We start from the raw sequence: 23,836 nt of genomic DNA on the forward strand, positions 1-23,836 counted from the left end.
GCTCCCAGTGCTGGCACCCCCCCCACACTCCCACTTCAAAGCGCTGCCATGGCAGCGCTTTGAAATTTCAAGTGTAGCCATACCCTGAGCTGAGCTTAGAAGAGGGAAGCAATGGCAGCCCCCTGGCTGGAGCTTAAGGCCAATTTCACAGGCTACTGGGCACTTTAGGGCATCTGTTCCAATACCCCCTCATTCCTTGTTATACTTTAAGGCCCTATCACCTTGTGATGTCAATCACTTGCCATTAGAGTCTCTTAGGCACTTGTGTCCCCATCCTCTCCTCCCAAGTCATCCTTTAGTCAGGCTACAGATCTTCCCTTGTACACACTCTAAGCCTGAACCTCCCCTCTCCAGTCTGGCAAACATTTTTTTGTAATGGAGCACTTGGAAATCAGAGGGAACATCCCTTCCCTGAAGGGATCAGAGAACTGGTGGCTGGACAGGAACCACAGAGCATCCCTGTCCTAGAGCTACTTGGTTTGAGCCAGGAAAGAAGAATACAAGAACTCCAGCTCCATGTTGCCCAATGGGTGTGCTCATCTTCTACAGACAGCCCCAATCACAGTGAGACAGGGTGCTCTAGGAGCAGAGAGCTTCTCCTGAAGCCTGTGCCCACCCCAGCCTGCCTGCCTCACCCTTCTCCACAGCAGTCCTCCATTTGCGGGACCAGTCTGTTAGCTGCTGGGCATAGTTCTTCTCAATCTTGGCTCGCTCCTGGAAGCAGGAGATGAGGTCGTTACAGAGACGGTGCCCATCATCTACACGCTTCACTGTCCGCCTGTAGTTACCAGCCTGAAAGAGCAGACAGCGTCAGTCCCATTGCATTGACTTCACACCCACCCATCCACCCACCCTAGGAGCCAGAGGGAGCAGGTCAGACCACCACATAGTGAGGGCAGGTCCTGCTGAGGCTAGCAGCTGGGCTAGGACCCCACCTAGAGCTTCCGCAGGAGGCAGCGAATATATTCTGGGAGGTTTAAAAGGTGGGATATTCTGGCTTCACATTCTTCTCTGTTGGTGCTGATTCAGGTCTAGAACAGAGGCATCACTCAGTAGCTTCTGAGAAGGGAGGAGACACCTCCCCCTTACACCAAGGCCTATACACCCTATTGAACCCCCTCCAGAGAAGTATATCAGTCCCAAAAGCAAGTCAGTGTCTCTCCCTCCCCACCACTCCAGGGGAATAGTATATTACCCAGGGAGCTTGAGACCCACGCCATAACTCTATGGGTGACATGTAAAAGACATTTTCCTCCCTCTTAATGATCCCACCTTACCTCCCAAAAACTGCCCCCAGGAGCCTCCCCACCAACATCATCTTCTGATGACATAACCCTGGTTTTCTTGCAGCAAAGAATTTTTGCAGATTTCAGTGCAGCTGGAAGAGAAAGAAGAGCTGTTTGTAGCATGACACTGTCTGGGATTCAGCTACGCACCATCCCGACAACTCAACACTTATGGAAGGGAATTCAGTTCAGTTACCAGTGGGCAAGTGTCCATATCACAGCACCACTGACACTTATCAACCCCCTTACTCAGTTCCAGCACTGAACTGGCCATGCAGACTTAACTCCTCTCCCCACTAGAAGGGATCCATGTGGGAGAGGCTTGTGGCATATTAGAAGGGATGTTGTGGAGGAAACTGGCCCTGCCACCACCCAGACTACACCTGTCCTGGAGACCCTGGTAAGTCCAGCACCTTTCATCAGCACTGTTAGCCTCAGCAGAGGCTCCTCCTTTTCACACCAAGACCATCAGAGGAAGAGACATTAAACTACTGAGCATGCTCAGCCTTGAAACACTTAAAATAAGTTGTGTTGAAAGAGATGACTCTAGTGTCCCAATATAAAAGAGTGAGGAGGATTAAGGGATTACATCAGTTACTGACTACAGAAAACAAAACCCAAGGGTCACCAGGAAGGCATGTCCTGAATGAGGTGCAGCCTGTCGGGCTAGGAAGGGAACTATAGCCACACCTAGTGCCATCTATCCAAAGATGTGTTTGGGTTTCTGGGCAGAACTAGCTTCTTGGGAACATCACAACTTACATTAGGCCACAGTCTGTCACCACATTCCTGTTGGGCACAGGGAGTCTGGTGTAGAAGGCAACAAGGCCCCATCTCACTCCACACTGATACACTATCACTACCAAATCCTATTCAGCCCAATAGATAAATTTTGGCTGTGACTGGGATGATCCTGGCACTGCTGCCACACGAGGACTGCCCTGATGGTGGTGCTCAGGACGGTCCTGGCACTGCCACCCTTGGGGCGGGAAGGTGACAGAGGGAGACAGGAGAAAGGCCTGAGTAAGGAGCAAAGACAGGCCTGTCTCAGGCAAGTTTTGATTAACATAGGATTGACATGCTTTGCTGCTGCTCTTCTCCTGTTGCACATTCCCAGTTATAAAAAGCTTCCCTCACACCCTAGAAAGGTATCTGCTCACTCTGCCAGCCCCAAGGCAGAACTCACACACCAGAAGCCTGAGATCAGTCCAAGAGACCAGATCTCCCATGTCCCCTCAGTCCTTCTCAGCGTCTGCTTTCTGGACTATCAGCCACACAATAAGAGCCCCATGGTAGACTTCATAAGACATACAGAGGGAACCAAGGAGGGGGTTAAGTATCATCTGCCTGAGCAGCACATTTGGGTAATATGAAGGGTGTTAGAGGGGAATCAAAGAAATTCCTCCGGCTTCCCAAGAAAGTTCCAACTTCCCCCAACCTCACTGCCCTCCAAGAAACTCCCCTTCAGTTACAGGAGCAAGTCGTTATACCAAACAGAAGATTTGGGCATAAAACCTTAAATGCAGAAGGACTCCTCCCCTCACCAGCAGCCCTGATAGCCAGCCTGTGAAATAACTTTGCATGACTACAGCTGGAGTAGTTCCACTCCTGTGCCCAGCAACAAAGTAACTACATACCTGAAAGAGAGAAGAACGAGCACTCTGGAGGCCCCAGCTGCCAGGAGTGACTTCTTGGGCTGCTCCAACTCTAAACGTGGTGGTGGGTAAGAAAGAGATGTACAGACAGTCAGACTCTGCTGCTCTGACACAGACAGAGACACTGCTGTTCTGACAAGTAACAGTCCTAGGATAGGAACCTGGGTCTCGCCCTGTGCTCAAGGCAAGGAGGGGCACTCCCGATACAGCAGCTGTTGCTACTCTCCATCTTCCAAGGTGCCACATTCCAGCATGTAGGGGAGATGCCAAATCCCTGTGTCACAAGATCTAGTCCCAGAGATTTAAAATAGAAGCAGTGGGGCAGCATGACGGCATTGTGCGGGAAAGGTGCTGTTATAACAGCTGAGCTAAAGGGACAGCCCAGTGCTGGAATGGACTAAACTAAATGAGGTTTCCCATGCACAGCAGCTGCACTGAGCTCGGTCCTCCCTTCTGTTGCAGTACAGCCCACATGTCTTCTCTAGCTTCTCCCACTGCTGCGCACACTTGGTTTTTTGGTTAAGCCTAGTGCCGTCTATCATGATGTGCAGGAGAATCAACAGGCAAAAGCCTTCTCTAGTGCCATTAGGCGAAAGAGCTAAGTGATTTAGACATTTTATTGCAGTACTAGCAATCCCACTCATAGACCAGGACCCCACTGTGCTAGGCACTGTATAAACATGAGGAGACAATCCCTCCCCAAGGAGCTTGTACTCCAAATAGTAGTAACATTTCGTGTTTGGATTGGCTTTGTTTGTTTTGATTGATTTTTCTGTGTTAAAAATGGACATCCTGCTGAAGCTAGAAGGCTACAACAGCAGAGAATTAATTACATGGAGATAACACAAGAGCCAACAGAATGGAAGCCGCAGCACCTGAGAAGGGAGGGGATTTAGTCAAACTAAGATTTGGCAGGGAAAGGCAGGGGTAAGGGAAGGGGATGAGGGGCGGCTTGAGTCACTGTGCTAACCTTTAAGTGTTAAAGAGGCATCGCATTGCCCCTTCAGTTAAAGTGTAGGCATCCCTGGGACTTCTAGTCATCCTCCAATACCACCAGACTTTACACTCTGGAAATCTCTAAGGTAACACATAAGCAGTTAAACACATATATTTAACCTATCTCCCAGGCCTTATTTCTCCTTCATAAAGAAGCAAGAGGGATAAGACCAATTTAAAAAAATTCTTCTCAGGTCACCTTTAAACAAAGTATTGAGTCCTCCCGCTACCACCCAGTGAGCGATGAATCACTGACATGCTTTCAGACTCTGGTTTCCAGTCCTGACTGACTACCCCATGTGAGAGTTTGGGGGTTGCAGCTGAAAATTGTTTAATGTGCTGTGGAGCAGCCATGCTCCATCTAGGGAGCAGTCAGTCAGAAAAGAGACTAAAGGACACTGAGAACCCAGGTCCATTTTTTCTGCAGTTTTTACATCAAAGATTCAATTTAGGAGTCAGACAGGTGGCTTCTTTAGCTGCCAAAGCTATTAATCAACCCCAGAACTGCAAACCCAGATGGATTTACTATGTCTTAACACCAGAAATAATGGGCTTCGCAACCCAGAAGTATCTGGCATTAGGTTAGGGCACAAGCTTCTCCTGGAGCAGGACAGGCCCTAGAGAAGTCCAGTGGGTCTGTCTTGGTAGAAGAGACACATCAGGAAATGAGAGGGACCCTTTTTTGTACAAGCTCTTTCCAGAGCTCCTACACACTGAATCCATGTCAGTCACCAGGTCATACTGACCTCACATGCAGACTTGAAGAGAACACTTTATAACGAACTCAAGCACCGAGAAAGGTAGATGCCACTGCCACTCTGAGCCCCAGAAAGAGCAAGAGGCTTGTCCTCCAAGTTGGTTATTCCTACAGCATCATGTGTGCTGTCCGCTCCCACCAACAGCTTGAGGGCAGGGATAGCCAGGAGAGTTTACTAGCACAAAAATTTCTTTGTAGATCTATGTACCACACTCTGAGGCTAGTGGGATGGCAAAGCCAGCCCAAACTCCAAGTAGGAGAATCCCTGGGGTGGCTTTGAGGAGTGGGGGTTTTATTTGTGGGGAAGGAGACAAACTAGAAGCAGAAGGAAGCTCTGACTGCTGGACAGCTTTGACAGTGTTGCCATTTTATTGCAAGTCTGGGAATCACTGGTATTTTCTTAGAGCCCCAGGTCCCGGGGTAACAGTATTACAAGAGACTCTCCACTTTCATTTTAAAGGGTTCCCAGCCCTCACAGCTGTTGAGGATAAAAAGCTTAGAAACTATGACCCAAGTGCACTACAAAAAGGGAAATTTTTCAAATGCATTTTGAAACCAAACTTACGATTTTTGAATGCCTGAGGTTGGCTGTACCGTTAGGGGGTCATTTCACCAATGGAGACTCCAAGCCCGCCTTAAAATACAAAATTACATTAGTTTTGTGGTCACAGCAGAGTATCTTGTGGACATCTTAACACAGCAGAGTGCTGGCAATTGCTGTACAGGAGAGGCCACAATACCACAATAGTAGGGGGTATGTAGGTCAGACCCAAGGTTCTTTGGCAGAGATAGTAGCAGTACTGGAAGAGCAAAGGATGTGGCAGGTCAGGATTGGGTGGTGGGGGGCAGGAGGAGACGTGCACCTGTCTCCCTCTCCTCCCTTCCACACCAGTAGTGGAAGAGAATCACATACTGTGTTGCCTTGCCTGCTCCTGCAAGAGCACTAGAGTTAGACTGATCAGGACTCAGGCTCATTCTGCAGCAGAAAGACTACATGCAGGGGCATCAGAGACTTCTGCAGAGCAGCTGGCTGAGAGAGCAGAAAAAATAAATACAGGATTTCCACACCAAAAAGTTAGACCCCATAAATCAAAAGGGCTTTCAGAAAATCTCCTGACAGCAAAAATGTGGCCAGAATAATATTCCCTCTTCTCACTATCAGCTACCCCATCTAGCTATCTAAACAAGCAGGAAGACTCTCAGTTATAAGAAGGTGCTAGAGTGGCTCGGGGTTTCTTCAGAAAGTTATTTCCTACCCAGGAGCATTCTGTAAGCAGGGCTCAGCACCAGAGAACCCATTATGGCAGGACTACGCCTGCCTCCAGAGCAAATTGAGAGGCAAACAACAGTGCTTGAGACCTAGTGATGAGAATAAAAGGTTGTGGAAGAGCTGTTAACTCACCCTCTGCTCTTCCCAGGGAAATGGCAGGAAGTGGTCCCCAGGGTGACTAACTAGTCTGTGTCAGTACAAGGGAGCTGATTTTTTCTCTCTGCTTGGTCATTTCCAGCCTCTAGTTATCAGGCCACAAGCCAGTTCCATCCTCTAAATCCAGTGACTCCACAGGATTTACACCAGGGGTGGGGAATCCTACGACCCACAGGCCAGATCTGGCCCATTGGTTAATTTCATCCAGACTGCAGCACCCTCCTGCGGGGTTGGAGTTGTGAGCACTGAGTTGGGGAGGAAGCCCTGAGCCTCTGCCCTCCCCTACCCCGCAGGGCTGGAGCCACGAGTGCTGGCTGGACCTGCTGTGGGAGGGAAACGCTGAGGCTTGGTGCGCTCCCCCCACTCATGAGGCTCACCCCACTGCAGGGGGGGAAGCCCCGAGCACTGCGCCCCCCACCCTGGGTAGGTAAGTGGCCTGCGACTGATTTTTTTCTGTGGGTCAATGGCCCATGACAGAAAAAAAGGTTCCCCACTCCTGGTTTACATCAAGACTGGCTGACCCTAGACAGTTTTGTCTGCTCCCCAAGGACAGGCAAAGGCTAGAGTACTGTAGGCAAAAGAGGCTAAATGCGGAATTGCCCCCTCCCCTCCCTCCCTCTCTCTCACAGGGAAGGAATAGCCAGACTCTGCATGCGTTGCATACCAAGAGCCCAATACCCATGTGTGCCCATAGCCCCTTCACTCAGCTCATACCCCTATCCACTGCTTTTGCATCTGTCTGCCACCCATCTTCATGCCTTCATCCCTGCAGTCCCGATGCATTAACTCGTTCTCTGGCTTGGGATGCCAGAAGACCATCTTCTACTTCTTCCAGGAAGAATCAGGAATCTTTAGCCACTGTGAGTGTTTACCCAAGGCAGACAGAAAGCCTCCTCCCTGTGCACCACCCTTCAATACTTCCACCTTCTGAGTGCCTAGGGCACTATCTGGGTATATTGTTTGGATTGCCTCCTTGGACTGCTGGATCATTGTGGACAAGGTCTGAACTTTTCTATTCAGTAAAGTGAGGGGCATACTGAGATGGAAGGTTCATTCTCACCCTCCCAACTCCCCTAATTCTGGAAGGCAGCTCTGCAGGAGCTTCACCTTTGAAGTGGATTTGCACAAGTGGGAGAGCACAGCCTTTGCCCCACTAGGTGTTCTGTCCCACCTTCCCCCACAGCACCCCAGTTACTGCCAGACACAGGGTCATCATGCAACTCGTTCCTATCTAGAAACTGAGGTTTTTGTCTGCCCAGCTTAGCCAGACATCTTTAACAAGGAATGATTTTCCCTTGTTTTTAAGTCATTTCCACATCAGACACTGAAGCCAAGGATAGCCCATGTTTGTCAGGAGCAGGCCATGTCTATCTCAGTTCCACTTCAGGGAGAACAGGGCCTTTGTGACTGGTTTGATTCCCCAAATAGTTCTCAGCCTTATACCAGATAGAGGTGAAGGCACTGTCCCTACCGTACTCTCGGCCACAGTTACAGACATTTAGAGTGAACAAACTTACAAGAGATACTGAGCCTCAAGCCTCCATAGTTAGTTGTGACCTTTAAGGCAGGCTAGATAGAAGACTATCTATGAAAGCCAGGCTGCCCTGCCATCTTATCTACAGGCCATCAGCCAAGAAGGCCCTTTATTTTTTCCACTCGTCTAGTGCCAGAAGAGACTTCCTGGTCTCAGCAGACCCCAGCACATTGGTAAACATGCATTTCCTTTGAGCTAGTGATGTGTTCTACATTCCCACTATATAGCAGCTTCCTGTAAATGCCACACAGTACTTACCCACTTCCAGCAGGGCATGCCCAGGTCCCTATTCTAGCTTGCAGCTACTCAGTTGGGTGCCTGGTCAAGATGCCAGATAATGCAGAGATCCCACAAGCAATGGGAATATTAAGTGAATGCATGGGACATCCTTGTTGCTGGGGCGGGGCAGACTTTCACAATAGTGTTTATTCCAATCCAGGGATTACACCACCCTTGGTGGAGTCACCTGTCTGGGAAAGGAGCTAGGAGCCAATATTTCCCAGATGCTCCCTTGGAACTGGAGCTCCCAAAGCTGCCTAGTCCAGTTTAAAGAAGATTTTCAGCTGGGTTCTCCAGCTTGCGAAGAGAGAGAACGAGACAGACAGACAGCGTTTAGGTACATGCAAAGGTCACTCCAGCAGCCTGCTAGCAGAAAAAGACATCTTGCTGAGGTCAGACAAATCCACATCGGGTTTCAAGGACTGCAGTGCATCAGCAAAACACACAGAAGGAATCCCACATTCTTTCAAAGTTGGGAGATTCTGTCACTGGAATGGACAAATTCACACGGCCAAGCAGCCAGGGGCAGCTCTATGTATTTTACTGCCCCAAGCATGGCAGACAGGCGGCTTCTGGCGGCGCGCCTGCAGGAGTTCCGCTGGTCCCGCGCCTTTGGCGTACCCACCGCCGAATTGCTGCCGAAGCCACGGGACTGGCGGCCCTCCCACAGGCGCACCGCTGAAGGCAGCCTGACTGCAACCCTCACAGTGACCAGCAGGCCGCCCCTCCCCGGCTTGCCACCCCAGGCATGCGCTTGGTGCCCTGGTGCCTGGAGCTGCGCCTGCAAGCAGTGAACTCAAACTTCTCCTGAATGTTGGGAGTTAGCTTTACTCTTTGCAGTAGTATCCTCCACAACTCCAACAGACAACTTCCTGAAACATAGAGACTGCACCATGCCCCATAATCCTGAAAATCCTCATTCTTACCTCAGGTTGCTCTCCTTGCCAAAAGCAGTTCCTCATGTCCAAATCCTCCTTTAGCTTCAGGTTGCTGCTCTCTCTTCTATTGTCTGGGGGTGTATCTACACTACGAAGACTACACTGGCATAACTATATCAGCATGGCTCATAACGCACACGTAGCCTACACTGACAGAAGAAGTTATGTTGGTGTAGAAACACCACCACCTTGAACAAAGTTAACCATGTCAATGGAAGCCCCCCCCATCCACTGCTGCAGCTGCGTCACTACCAGGGGTTTTGTCAGCATAGTTACGTCGGTCATGGTGTAGTTTTTCCTCACCCCTGACCAATGTACTTATGCTGATATAACTTTTCGGTGTAGACCAAGCCTGACACAGGAGCGCCTTTCTTTCACTTTGGAGTTATCGGGAATGACCAGATTACTTGGGGGTGGTTTTTTCACACCTCTGAATGACATAAGTTATACAGACATAGGCTGTAGTGTACGCATAGGGTATGTCTTCACTAGCAACATTATGCAGCACTTTCACATGGCTGCATAGTTGTGGCATCAGCGCTGGGAGAGAATTCTCCCAGAGCTGTTAAAAACCCACACACATACCCACGCCCCATGAGGGGAGCAGCTAAGCACGGTTCTCAGCTCTGTAACACTGTCTACACTGCCACTTTACAGTGCTGAAACATTCTCACTCCGGTGTGCGAGAAAACACCCCCCTGAGCAATGCAAGTTTCAGCACTGTAAAGTGGCAGTGTAGACAAGGCCTTAGTCTCAGTCTCTCCTTCTATCCTTGGGTTGGCTTTCTGGTACTTTTGCCTTTTCCACAGCTTTCCTGAGTTATGGAGAAGAGAGCTGCATCCACTATTCCAGGGACAGGCATGTCAGGTGACAGTTTGGGAAATTTGTCTATGTAAAACTTAGGAATTTTGGTTGACTTTTTGAAATTTCTCTGTCATTGAATCCTGCAGTTTATATTGATTCAGCCATTTGCTAACACAGTTTTTGTTATGTATCTTCCCAACCAGAGCTAGGGAGATGCAACAGCAACAGTTAACAGTCATTAATCTGAATGGTCTTCCATTCAGATGGAAGCTGCCTAGAATAACAGGAGGGCTGGAGCCTGGGCGAAACTAGTCCTCCCCAAACTTTCTGGAGGGGGGCAGGGTAGGGTTGGAGCAACTGAAAATCCCCAGCTGAAAGGAAAAAAAACAAAAAACTGACAAGAGATGTTAAAAGCTGCTGTTAAAAACAGGGGTATGCTCACTGAGCAGGGGAGCCTTTTGACTGTCTAACCCAAACAAGCTAAAGCAGTGGTTCTCAAACTGTGGGTTGAGACCCCAAAGTGGGTCATGACCCAATTTTAATAGGATTGCCAGGACTGGCATTACACTTGCTGGAGCCCAGGGCCAAAGATGAAGCCTGAGGGCTTTGGCTCCAGGCCTCGAGCTTTGTCCCCCACCCCACCTCAGTTAATGTAGTAATTTTTACTGTCAGAAGGGGGTCGCAATGCAATGAAATTTGAGAACCCCTAAGACAGCTTGCTGCAAGAGTCAGGGGAGAGTCCATGACCAGGAAGAGAAGACTGGACCAGAGCCAAAGAATGTAGTGAGTATTGAGGGTGGTTCCCATGTACAGGTGTTTATTATTTTTCCACAGACCTCCTGTGCTTGGTCTATAATAGAAGTATGATTGGTTTATAGTTTCATCCTTCAGGGACACGTGACAGCTTTACAGAGCAATTTCTAAACTAGAGTATCCATGATGGTGGAGCTCTGGAGAGGATGTGCTTGAGCAACTAGGGTGTCTTGGAGGACCAGGGCAGCTTGACCGTGATGTCTCATTCCCTAAGAGAGGTACCAGACAGAGTCTGCGCCTGGAAAGTGCTCCCACAAGGCTAGAGTAAAAGGCTAGGGCTAGACCCTGCCCAGACTGAGGGCTTGGCTACACTTGCAAGTTGCAGCGCTGGCGAGGGGGATACAGCGCTGCAACTTAGCAGGTGTCTACACTTAAAAGCTCAGCCAGCGCTGCAGCTCCCTGTTTGCAGCACTGGCTGTACACCTGAGTCTGCTTCCGGTGTAGCGAGACCACGCTGGTGATGCAGCGCTGGTCATCAGGTGTGGACACTCACCAGCGTTTTTATTGGCCTCCAGGGTATTAGGACTTATCCCAGCATTCCTTTTCAGCCTCTCTGGTCATTGCTTTGCACTCCACTGCCCTGGGCTCAGAGCCTGGAGAGGAGGGGAGGTTGTAGGGAACCTGAGAGGGAGGCTACTGAGGTGTTTGGAGACTCCCAGGAGTCATGCAGGCAGGAGCTATTTTCCAGCCAGGAAGAAGCTAGCCAGTCGCAGCTGCTGGGACCTGGTAGTGAGGAACCAGCAGAGGAGCCTGTTCCTGGTAAGAAGCTTTTATTATAAGGATACAAATGTTTTGGGAGCAGGGGGCTATGGCTGCCTGCAAGCATGCCTAGATGTGGAATAGCCCATTGATTTCCCTGTAGCTGCTCTTTGCTTTCCACAAGCCACAGAAACCCCATGGCTTCCACAGTGAAGCAACCCCCACCCCTTCCCAGGTGAGCTGCGTGTGCAAGATGGCTCTGAGAGTAGCTGCTGTGGCAGATGTGGTGTTAGGGTTCAGTGTTATTTCCCTGTAGCTGCTCTTTGCTTTCCACAAGTCACAGAAACCCCATGGCTTCCACAGTGAGACACCCCACCCCACCCCTTCCCAGGTGAGCACGAGGCAGCCCCCCTTACACTGTGAGCCGCGTGTGGGGAACTCGCCATCTCTATCTGCAGCTGCGGCCTCTCTGTGCTATGCTCAGAATGTGTAAATGATGCTACAAAAACTCTTAAAAACAATGCAAGCTCTGTATTAACAGTTTATCTCTCTGTGTTTTTTTTTAAAGTGACCTTGAATACTGCTTCATCAGTGCAGACTTCTGAAAGACTGCAAAGCTTAAGAAAAAAACCAAGGAAGACAAGAGATGGTGAAAGCAGTTATGAATCTGTATTCCACAGAAAAATAAAAAGTTGCAAGCTGGAGGGATAGGAAACCATGAAAAGGAACAGGCTGCCAAGATAAAGGAGAAGGTTGCCAAGGAATTGACTACCAAGAGAAGCACAGACGGCAGGGATGACTTAAAAAACAGTGGGGAAAAAAGCCTCTCATTTCTTTCATGTATTATTTTACTTTCCATACTATATGAATAATAAAATTATATACATGCATCATATATGCTGTTGATTGGTTATTAATGACTGCTGTTTCACATGTGTGGGTCCCCGCCACTCCCTGGGGGTGTGCACATGTGTGGTTCAGCTGCTCCCTGCAGGGTTAATGCCTGGAAACTGCAGGGCAGCAGTGACATGGGGCTGGCTAGGCAGGGCAGGGATGTGGGCTGGTTGGAGACAAGGGTGTGGGGTGGGCTGGCTTCAGGAGTGGGGTGCAGCAGGGGTTGACTGGAAACAGGGCAGGGGGTGCGGGCTGGGCAGAGTGTGCAGAGCTGGTGCGGGCAGCAGTGTGTGGGGGGCTGGCTGGCTTTGGGCAGGGGTTGGCTGGAGACAGGACAGGGTGTTTGGCAGAGGTGGCTGTGGGCACGGGGTGCAGCTGGCTGCAGGCAGGGGGGCTGGACTGGTGTGGGCAGGTCATGGGGTGCAGCAGAGGCGGCTGGAACCCCAGCCCTTTAAGTAGCCCCAAACCCCTTCTACTCTGGGACCTTTAAATAGCCGGGAGCGCTGGGAATGCAAGAGGAGGCGGGGCTCCGGAGGCTATTTGAAGGACCGGGTGGCAGAGGCAGCTGGAGCCCCAGGACTTTTAAATACCCCCTCACTGCCCCAGGGCTCAGGGGGCTATTTAAAGGGCCCAGAGCTCCAGATTGGAGAGCAGGGCTTGCCGCGCTCTGGCCGGAGCTGCGGGCTTGCCGCGCTCCGGCCGGAGCTGCGGCGCGCTCTGCGACTCCGCTTCCGGCTGGAGCCCCGGTCAGAGCGCGGCAAGCTCCGCGACTCCGCTCTCCTGGCCGGAGCGCGACAAAGCCCCGCCGCCCCACTCTCATGGCTGGAGCCCCAGCCGGAGCGCCGCAAGCCCTGCAGCCCGGCTGGAGCTCTAGCTGGGAGAGCGGGCCATGCGCGCTCTCGCCGGCGCTTCACTCAAAGGAGTGGGACCATGGAGCAGACCGCAGCTGGGGACGGGAGTTTAAAAAAAAAAATTAAAAAGGTGCCTAAGGTGCGGGGCCTCTTAGGGGTGGGTCGATTCCCTGGCAGCACGGGTCGTTGGAACAGGAAGCGGAATGCCCGCACCCTTCCGTCCCCTTCCCACACCCACAGCGACAAAAATGGGACGAGGTGCTCTGTGGGATAGCTGCCCACAATGCACCACTCACAACAGCGCTGCAACTGGTGCAAGTGTGGACACACTGCAGCACTGGTCGCTGTCAGTGTGGACACACTGCCGCGCTGGCCGTACACAGCTGTACGACCATAGCTGTAACTGCCAGCGCTGCAAAACTGTAAGTGTAGACAAAGCCTGAGGGGACCTTAGAAGCACACAGATTCAGTGCATGGTCCCAAACACAGCTGCCCCGTGGGCATCTGCAAAGTGGAGCTGCCAGAACTGTCCCATCAAGGCTTCAAAGAGCTGCAATATCACTTCCCTACTGTCACAGCAGGGCCACCCAGAGTGGGGGGCAAGTGGGGGAACTTGCCCCAGGCCTTGGACCCCACAGGAGCCCCCACAAGAATATAGTATTATATAATGTTGCAACTTTTTTGATGGAAGGGGCCCCCCGAAACTGCTTTGCCCCAGGCCCCCGAATCCTCTGGGCGGCCCTGTGTCCCAGCACCATAAATAGCATGATTTCTGCCCCACAACATCTACATTCACCACTTAGTCATGCTGCTTCCCAGATGCCACCCATGACCGGTTTTCCCCTCTGACTGTGAGAGGGTTTCACTCATACCAAGTAACCCTCCATGCATGCAACCTCCACTGTTTGTCTCTTTTGCTCGATTAGCTGTTTGCTTCTATCCTGTGCATTTCCCACCCCTACCAGTCAGTGTCAGCTAGCATCAAACTTGCCAGTGAATTCATGCCAGCCTCCAGACTCATTTCAGCTGGAAGGAATCTCAAGTGAGTTATCTATTACATCCCTCTGTATTGGGGCAGGAGTGATTTCATCCCCAAACTATCTGAGGCGGGTGTCTAACCAAACCCTGACTAGCTCCAGGGAAGGCTGTCACTCTCTCCCTTGGCAACTTGCTCCTGCTCCAGCTTGTTCCCCCAATATTTAACCTACATTTCTCCTAATACAGCACAAATCCATGGGCTTGTTCACACTCACTGACTAATGAGAATAATGCTGTAACAGAGCTGCCTGAGAGCAGTAAAAGGATCTCCTTTGACCACAAGGGTGGGCAGCATCTGTCCACTTCCATACAGCCCTTGAATAAAAAGCTTATCCTTGGTGCCGCTCCTCTACAAACTCTCCAGTTTGTTCACGTTGTTTTGTGAACTGAGTGAGGTTCTCCAAACAGAGCCGAGTGCTCCAGCCTCATCCGGACAAGTGCCAGGTTGAGCAGAATAATTTGTGGTTGTTTTTACATTGGAAACTCCTATTCATTCCAGAAGGCAAATATTCCACTGAGATGGAGTCACCTTGCCAGACCATCAGGGCAAGGACTGGATCTTTATGTACTGAAAAGCTTTATGCACACAGGCCATATTCAAATAATCCTCCACAACAACCACTGCCTGGTTAGTCCCATTCTAGACCTGGGCGTTTCATGGTTTCTTCCTTCATTAGACTTCATACCGTTCTTTAAAATTACTCATGAGTCTTTTCTGCCCATTTTTTCAATATGGAAATTTCACAGCATGTTAATCCACCCTCAGTTTTATATCATCCATGTACGCAAGTAACCTCTACTACATCCTCCAAGTAATAACTATTTCCATTTGCTTCTCATTACACTGACTTGTCATTTGAGTTGCCACTTGGAGGTTTTATCATTAGGGATTTCTTTGTTGTTCAGACCAAGTCTGTGACTGTGTCACGCTCTGACAAATTCAGAGAGCCTTTACCAGCTGCACCTCCTATTATCAGCAGTTACGTCATAGAGGCTCTTGGCTTTGCCTGGCACCACCTGATTTTACTACCCGTGTGTTTTTCACTGAAGTGCACCTTTCTCTCAAACATTCACACAATGGAGATAACAGGCTGGAAGAAAGAGGTCAAAACACCAAGGTTTCCTGAAGTTCACCTGGTTCCCTGCACAACTCAGAGTTCTATTTTCTCCTCTACAGGTTACGGAAAAGCTAGAGAGCCTAAGACAACACCTAAAGAAAAGCAGGATCAAAGACAGGATTGAAACTGGGATTACTCATTTGGAGGGATATGAGCTGGTATAAGGAGGGAGAGGGAATGAAGAAGCAGGGGGAGGGGGGGTGTCACATACCTTGGTGGCCTTACTACATGTTGTGGTCAGTTCCTCTGCTTTGATGATGTGCAGGTTCATTGTTCACACTTTTGGCACTAAAACTAGTTTACTCAATTGCTTCCTCAGAGAGGAAAATCTAAGCAACCGTGGGGGTAAGACAGTTCAGAGCCACACAAACAGGCAAGACTATAGACCAACAGCTACACACAGCACCATTCTGCAGGGCTGATAGTGCCTTTGGAGATCATGCATGCCAAAAAAAGAGTGTATTTTGTTGAAGGGGTGGGGAGAACACCCAACAAACAAAAAGCTTTCATAACATCTCCTGTCCCATGAGAAGAGCTGATTTAACTACCTCAGCACTGCTCTGCCCCTTGAGATCTTCACTAGCCCTTTAGGAGCATCTATAGGATTGTAGTCCCTAAAGCAGGGTCAGCAACCTTTCAGAAGTGGCGTGCCAAGTCTTCATTTATTCACTCTAATTTAAGGTTTCGCGTGCCAGTAATACATTTTAACATTTTTAACATTTTAACTCTATAATATATAACTAAACTATTGTTGTATGTAAAGTAAATAAGGGTTTTAAAATGTTTAAGAAGCTTCATTTAAAATTAAATTAAAATGCAGAGCCCCCTGCACTGGTGGCCAGGACCCGAGCAGTGTGAGTGCTACTGAAAAAAATCAGCTCACCTTCGACACCTGTGGCATAGGTTGCGTACCCCTGCCCTAAAAAGTATGCCTAGGCAGCAGGGTTGAGCAGGCGCTGCCACTAGCAACTGAGCTAATTTTTTTTTTTTTTTTTTTTTTTTTAAATACTCAAACTCTCATGTTCCGCCTATCAAGATTTTACATTGTGCTCCATTCAGGGAAGTCAGAAGGGTTTTTTGCTATCTCTGTTGCCTGAAAAGTGCAAAGGGAATCTAACAAGGCATAAAATCTGCTTCATCCTTTAAGTATCTATAGTGGCCTAATGACCTTTTTGAAATAGAGTCTTCAGCTTGAAGGGCAAACATCAAATTTAAATCCCATGTGTTACCATCCACCATAGATTCCTAACTATCAGAATAGACACAGGGGAATGGGACAGACATCTCTGAGAAGCACACACTGCAAGATATTTCAGCTGTTCAGCATCACCAAAATGTGGCTTCTTCCCTCCCAGCCCAACCCCTAGAGCAGAGAATCTTGCCCTGTCTTTTCAGTGCCGAGCCTGCAATGCCAGCAGGAACTGGGAAGCTTTAGTACAATCCAAGCTTTTTCTGCTTGGCTTGCTGAACAAGACTATCCCACAGCTGGAGAAACCAGTTTTCTATTTGCATTTGGGATAGAGCCACCCTGACCCTCCTTACTTCTCAGTATGAATAGAGTGCTTCCTCTCTGGAAAGGCTTCCAGGTCTGCTCGCTAGTTTAGTTCATAAGCCCAGACACCTCCATTTGGAAGGCGACACAGCACACAGCAGTTAAACAAGACAGGTTCTGTGAGCGTCTCTCTCTCAGGCTCTGTGAGCACTGGCACAGCACCCTCCGGTCTACTCAAAGCCAACACCAGGCTTTCACTCAGGCCTGCAGCCTATGGAGCAGGCCCCTCTAGCAAGGACAGAGCAAAGAGCAGACTGAAAATACCAGCGGGCTAAATAAAGATGGAAATGAATCCAGGAATGCCTATAATTAATTGTTTTGTAAATGAGAAATGTGCTATGACACATCTCCCAACCTTCCATAAGGCTCACATGCCCTTATCAAAAAGCATCCAGAAAGCCCCACCTCTGAGCTCTACACAGCAAGGGACACATCCCCATCCACACCAACAGGAAGGGCTCTGCTTTAGAAGAGACAGCACAAAAAAGTTGCCAAGTACCATTGTTCAGTCACCTGTAAATGTGGCATACAAGTTTATCAGTACCCACAACACTCCTGTGAGGAAAGCAAGTACTATCTCTATCTGCAGAACACAGAGGTGATTTGACTAGGACAGTCACACAGATCAGTGGCAGAGGGAGGATTAAATTCAAGATCATTGATATCACTGTGATGGGTTCGGTCACAGAGACCCACTTGGGACTGTCACCTGATGTGCCGAAATTACCTCCGAGCCCATTTTCCCTGCCACCTTGGGACTTCAAGAACCCTGCTTTGCTGAGCCAAATATGCTAGCCTACTGCAACACAGACCCAGGGTCTGGCCACGTCCCCAAAGCTGCAGACTTAACTGAAAACAGCTCAGCAGTTACCTGTCTCTAGCACCCAGACACCCAGTTCCCAATGGGATCCAAACCCCAAATAAATCCATTTTACCCTGTATAAAGTTTATACAGGGTAAATTCATAAATTGTCCGCCCTCTATAACACCGATAGCAGTGCATTATCTCTGTTTGCTCCCCCAGGTATCAATCACTTGCTCTGGGTTTATTAATAAACAAAAAGGAATTTATTAAGTATAAAAAGTAGGATTAAGTGGTTTCAAGTAATAAACAGATAGAATAAAGTCACCAAACAAAATAAAGCAAAAACCACACAAGTCTAAGCCTAATGCATTAAGAAACTGGTTAAGATAATATCTCACCCTCAGAGATGTCCCAGTAAGCTTCTTTCACAGACTAGACTCCTTTCTAGTCTGGGCCCCATCCTTTCCCCTGGTACAATCCTTGTTAGTTCCAGCAGATATCTCAAGTGGTGAGCAGGGGTTCTCTCATGACTGGCAGCCCCCTTTGTCCTGCTCCACCCCCTGGGTTGGCCCACAGGAAGGTTTGCAGGTAAATAAACCATTTACAACAAATTGTCTTGGCCAATGGAGCCATCAAGATTCTAAACCACCATTAAATGGCCCACACTTTGTATAATTACAACAGAGCCTCGGAGTTATACTTCATATTTCTAGCTTCAGATACAAGAATGATACATGCATACAAATAGGAGGAATGTATTCAGTAGGTTATAACCTTTGTTATACCTTACAAGAGACCTTTTGCATAAAGCATATTCCAGTCACATCATATTCATACTCATCAACATATTTCCATAAAACATATAGACTGCAACATCACAATCATCACTGCCAGCTAGTAACTGGAAACTTATGAACTCCATCAGCTTGTATGCTGCCTACAGTCACTCATCTGGCTGTTCTAATCCTCTGAGCTAAAAAGTTTACTTGTAGGGGGGGAAAAGTTAGATTGGTTCCCAGCAAACCAATCTACCAGGAGAGCCTGGGACATCATGAGATCCCACTTATTCCTTCCGTTGCCTACAGAGACAGACCCCTGTTAGCTGGTACAATGATATTCTACTCGAGCATTTCAAAAATGTGGCCACCGTAGCTCCATGCTCCTGGATGCACAGCCTTGGTGTTGATTGCTCAGGCTTCCAGCAACAGTTGGGCAGATGATGAGTTTCCCCGTCTTTCCAGGGGTGGTGGCTCAGGATTTGGGCTTCAGCCCAGTGGTGGCAGGAAAGCAGGCTCAGGTTGCAAGCCTTTGGGTTCCAGCCCTGGGGCTTCAGGCTCCGCCCCCACTTCCCATTGCTCCTGACCCCTGCTGCCTCCCCCAATCCCTCATCCAGGGCTTAATTTGTCCCCAGACTTCCCAAGGCTGAGTAAGTCTGCTGTGAAAAGTGATACTTGTACGTTTGTTAATATCACTTTTCACAGCAGACTTCCTAGCTAGCAATAATAAATTACAATGATCTGGACATGTGCATACTTATTTGTTTAAAGCTAATTGAGTATTTTAGGAAAAAGTGTGAGAGTGGCCATCAGCAAGAGTTGGTGGCCACACTCTGAGGCAACCAAATAATTTGTCCTGAGAACTTCTGTTCTACTCCAAACCTAATTTCTCAGAATTGTAGAAAACAGATCTCAATGCTTTTAGTATTTTGACAAGGAACATTAATAAGGCACTGGCTCAGCAACAGTCTCCTAGTGGGGAGGCTACATGAAAAATGAGAGAATGGTGCCATTCCCAGAGATACCCACTCAGATATCTACTGTTGGCCTCTGAGGAGCACCCTCAGGAAGAGATAGGTAGAGTTTGGCATCACCTCTGACTGGGCCTACCCTAAAAGAGAAGGTACCACTATGAAAGATACTGACCAACTACAAGGGATAACTTAATGAGGGAGTCGTGCAAACAGTTTGTAGCTGACCATGGTTATGAAGGAGTGTCAGAGGTAAAAAACAAACAAACACACACAACCACACATCCTAAAAAGGGCTGGGGGAGGAGAGCAAACTCTTCTCTGGCAGACCATACAGGGCATTCTAAACTAGTCTGGATTGGAGCTCAATCAGGTGTATGCCCTGATCTTTTTTCCTCAGCAGAGGGGGTGCCAGCCCATTGGGGGGTATAAGCAGGAATATTTTTGGCCCCCCAAACACACTAAAAAAAAGCAGCTGCTCAGGAACCTAAGCAATTGCTAAGGCTATGTCTACACTACGCAGCTTTTAGAGACACAACTGTGTCGCTACAGCCAGGCCACTAAAAGGTGCGCAGTGTAGCTACTGTTTGTCACTGCTCCTGCTGACAAAGCGCTGTTCACAGCGACGCTTGCTGTTGGCAAAACTTTCGTCTGAGGGGAAAGGTGGGTTAACACCTCTGAAAGACAAAACTTTTGTCGTTCAGTTCCCAGAGTAAACACAGTCTAAATCTGCTTCTGCGTAGCATCAGCTCTGTTTCTCAGGCACAGCCCCAAACCTCAGGAGAATTAAGGGGTAAAAAAAATAATAATAATAATAATAATAATAATAAAATAAAAAAATACAGAAGAGCATCAGTTAGTGTGGGCATCACAAAAAGTGTTAAAGAGGGACCTGCAAACAAAAAGAACATTGAAACTATGCCTTTCTGCTTCTTTCTAACCAATTAAGTGGCCTAGAAAGTTTTTTGCCTCAGAAGTTCCCTGATTTTTTTGTTTTTAAAAGTTTAAACTATCTGCCCTGAAGACTCTGTGGTGATTGGAGGACTAGAGAAATAAATGACATCACAAGAGTCAAGAGAGAAAAAACTGAGCAACAGAAAGGTGGAGGGAAAGGATTTTTTTTTTTAGTTATGGGGAAGAAGAGAGTGGTTCATTAACAACTTCAAGGACTAGTATTTGGAAAAGGACATCTATTAGATATTTAAAACATCTCTACTGCTTCAATTAAGATGCAAGAACTGAAAATAAACATCCTCCGATATCTCCAAGGAGACCAAGGTGAACCAGGAAGTCAGATTTGATGTTTCTAAGGCTAAAGGAGTTTTTAAATCCTCTCAGGTGTCTCTTGCAGGTCACCTTTGGCAGATTACAATGTCCTAGTGGCACCCACTGGATAATACTCTGCCTCCCAGGAGTCTGGGAGGCTCAATCCATTAGTGCAATTCATGGAGGGACGGAACTATTATAGGACAAAAATATGATTAGGAGGCCAGTAACATATTTGAAACTATTGTACCAAACAGTGAAACAAAGCTGACTAATCACAGGAATGAACAGACCAAACTTTCTGCAACATAAGGACCATCTCTTTGTAGGTGCAGTAACTTCAGCTGCACAGAAAGACAGGCAGCATTTGGGACACTCCATTAGGACAACAACTGTGCTGCATAAGGGTGGAGAGCAGTTAGACATCTTGCAACAGCTTCCTAATTCAAGCACACTAGCCTCCTTCCTCTCCTCTAAAGAGGCTCCTAAATTCACATTTTTCATAAATACTTCCAAACAACTCACTAGACACCCTTCTTATTCTGTTTTGTATTCTATTGCTAAGGCCTTTAGACTAAGATTTTGGGAGCAGCCTTTATCTGTCTGCGTAGTTCCCCCTTTATGGTGCCACGTACACTCACATTCTGTAAGCAGTAATAAATTTGCATGTTCAGAAAGATCCACTTTTATAAATATTAAAATCCTGCCCTTCTTTCTGGGATTATTCATCACCATTATTGTTTAGGCAGATCCCAGAAATTCTCACCCACAATGCACCTATAACCCATGTTACCCATTGTCCTCAGTTCCTGATCTATAAAGGATGGAAATGCAGCCAGTCTATTACAACTCTCAGCTGGTGAACCTAGCTCTTTATTTCAAATTGTAGAGATTTTCACTTTTAGCTCTGGAAGACTTATTTAAGCCAAGATGCCAGACACTACTCACCACAAATGGGATAGCTCAAGCAACAAATACTTTGTAATCCCTCAAACAGACAAGCAGGGGAATACCTATTGTTAATTACAGAACATATCAAAGCATCTGGAGCACACTTGCTAAGGGTAGCACAACGGAATATTTGATTTCATAGCAAATGAGATTATGATGCCTTATCCAATATCCTCACTTGCTTCACGATAACTGGTCCATGCAATTTTGCAATCCTCTCCCAGGAAGACAGTATCATATGGTATGACAACCTTGAGTATGGAAGTAGAATTTGGAGCCAGTGTCCACCCAGACCCAGTACACAGGATTTTAGCAGGCTCTTGCACAAGCCACAAGGCTCTGAATCTTCACTAGGAACACCAGACATGACGACATTTCCCAATGAGGGGATTCCATTCACTTAGAACAATATTTTCACACTCTTATGGCTTGGATACATAAAATCCTAATGACCACTCACCAGCCAACAACCTGCCCCAGAGTTCTCTACTGTGTTGACAGAGTCCACAAGCCTGTGTGGTCCATCCCATCTTAAATCCTGTCAAACCATTCACTTACATAATGGAGTCCCAAGTGGGAAATAGATGTCAGCACTATGCTTGGCTGCCATAGAGATGTTAGACTCTTTTCACTGCATAGGAAAGGAAGGAAACAATCTTCACAAGAACAAATGCAGACAAGCCACAGACAAGAGCAAGCTCTTAGGTAAAAGTCTCAGCAGGCACAGAGTGGGGAGAACAGCAGGACACTCAGTCTCACATTTATCTTTTTCCTCAAACTTTAGCTTGGAAGAAGGCAAGAGGATGCTTCAAGGAACACAATCTCTTCTGCTGAAGTAGATATTAGGAATATAGGAGTTGCCAAAACAAAACAGACTGTTGGTTCATCTTCTAGGTGACAATTTGTCAGTGAAGAATGTCTGATGCTTCATAGTCAGGTAATCCTTCGACACAAGGTGTACCTAGTTGTGCAATGCACTAGAGGAAATTCCATTTTGACCCCACCCAGAGATCAGCTCATACCCAGAGACAGAAGAATCCAGTGCTCTAGTCATTTTACTCACTGCAGAGCAGTTTAAAATGCTATTCCTATTACAAACAGAAAACTATACGAGCTCTTGTAAGACTTAACTAGTTCTCAGCTGTATTTAAATTCAAGAGTGGGCTGGAAGAATTTTAGGGTTTTGTATGCAACTTATTATAATAGTATCTTCATTAGACTGGCAGTGGAATAGTTCCTAGTGAGATTCATTGAGTGTCTAGTTCAGCTTCTGTTTTGGAAGGCAGAAAAACTCTGCTTGGGGTAGAGATTTATTTTTATTTTGGGAGGCAGAGGGAGAAAAGGAGGCTCAGGAGCTCAAGGGGAACTTCAGAGAACAAGCACAAAAGTTCACCTCCCCCAACAAAAAAAGGTCTCAGAGCTTGGGAAGTGCAACAGGCAAAAAATACGTAGTTGGCACAGAAAGTGGACAAACTGGTTAAAGCATTTGGGCCAGGATCGCTGCACTTGTTGCTGTTTCTGCTGAGGAGTCTGACCCCTTCTGCCACAGTTAAGGACAAGCCATAGATGGTCTGTGCTCTCAAGGCACACACAAAACCTGGTGGTGAGCACCCAGTACACCCACATCCCATATTTGTTAATGCACTAAAGAGGAGATGATAGTCCCAGGGGGTTTATGCAGTTACCAGATGGTAAAAACAGGTAGGTTAAAAAGAACTGCTCCTCTTACTCCCCCAAAATAAATATTTCTCAGCCTTCCCACCACCACAGATCCACCACTCAGCCCTAGAAAGGCCAAATGCAAGATCAGTGGCCACAGTTAAGCAAGGACTGGAGTGGTAGAAGTTTCTGCAGCACATAATTCTAACTTGTCTCCCTGAGTTCTGGGAGTCAGGAATTTACAATATGAGGAGGATGTCCCCAGCTAATGGGAGGGGAATGCCTAAGGAGGGGCAAAAAACCAAAGGGTCCAGCTGGACCTGAGGAATGGGTAGCACACTGATGAGGCCTATTTGTTTTGGGAATGGATATAGGACGGAGTCCCTGTTTCCACAGACACCTCCCCAGACAGTCTAGTGGGAGTTGGGCTAAGGACTGGATGGGATCTTGGTGGTCTGCTGCTGTTTCAATACATTTATCTTAGGAGACTAGAGGCAGCTAGTTGGATAGGATAAAGGTATCAGTACCATGGTAGTACCTCCCCACTGTCCAGTTGGCAGCGAGCAGGCGGGTGCCTATCCCTTTAACAGAGGCTCTGCCAGACTCCATGGCCTGCAGCTCCGGTTTCAGTGTGGGAAGCGACTCCGCATGGAGTCTTCACAAAAGGGCCCTGTCCCTTTCTCCCCCGCCCCTTCCCTGGCTGCAAAGGAGAGAAGCCTGCTTCAAACAGAAGGGGGGAGGTTCCCACAGAGAACCCACCCTAGGAGT

The 23,836-nt window shown here is 48.0% G+C and overlaps 1 protein-coding gene across 7 annotated transcripts in view; it reads right to left on the reverse strand.

The window, feature by feature from the left end:
- PACSIN3 (protein kinase C and casein kinase substrate in neurons 3) overlaps positions 1–23,836 on the reverse strand; it is a 33,739-nt gene that overhangs the window by 8,432 nt on the left and 1,471 nt on the right. For 3 of the 7 annotated variants that reach the window (XM_032782190.2, XM_032782189.2, XM_032782191.2), the window contains exons 2-5: positions 5,260–5,328; positions 2,924–2,993; positions 1,278–1,378; positions 636–792 (exon numbers count right to left, since the gene is read on the reverse strand). In XM_032782190.2, coding sequence (XP_032638081.1) covers positions 636–792; positions 1,278–1,331 — 211 coding nt within the window. In that variant the 5' untranslated portion in view covers positions 1,332–1,378; positions 2,924–2,993; positions 5,260–5,328. Of the gene's footprint in view, positions 1–635; positions 793–1,277; positions 1,379–2,923; positions 2,994–5,259; positions 5,329–23,836 lie in introns of those variants that run through there. The other 4 variants (XM_032782195.2, XM_032782196.2, XM_032782194.2 and 1 more) reach the window with 3 other exon arrangements.

The sequence above is a fragment of the Chelonoidis abingdonii genome, chromosome 4, assembly GCF_003597395.2.
Source record: "Chelonoidis abingdonii isolate Lonesome George chromosome 4, CheloAbing_2.0, whole genome shotgun sequence".
Taxonomy (NCBI): Eukaryota; Metazoa; Chordata; order Testudines; family Testudinidae; genus Chelonoidis; species Chelonoidis abingdonii.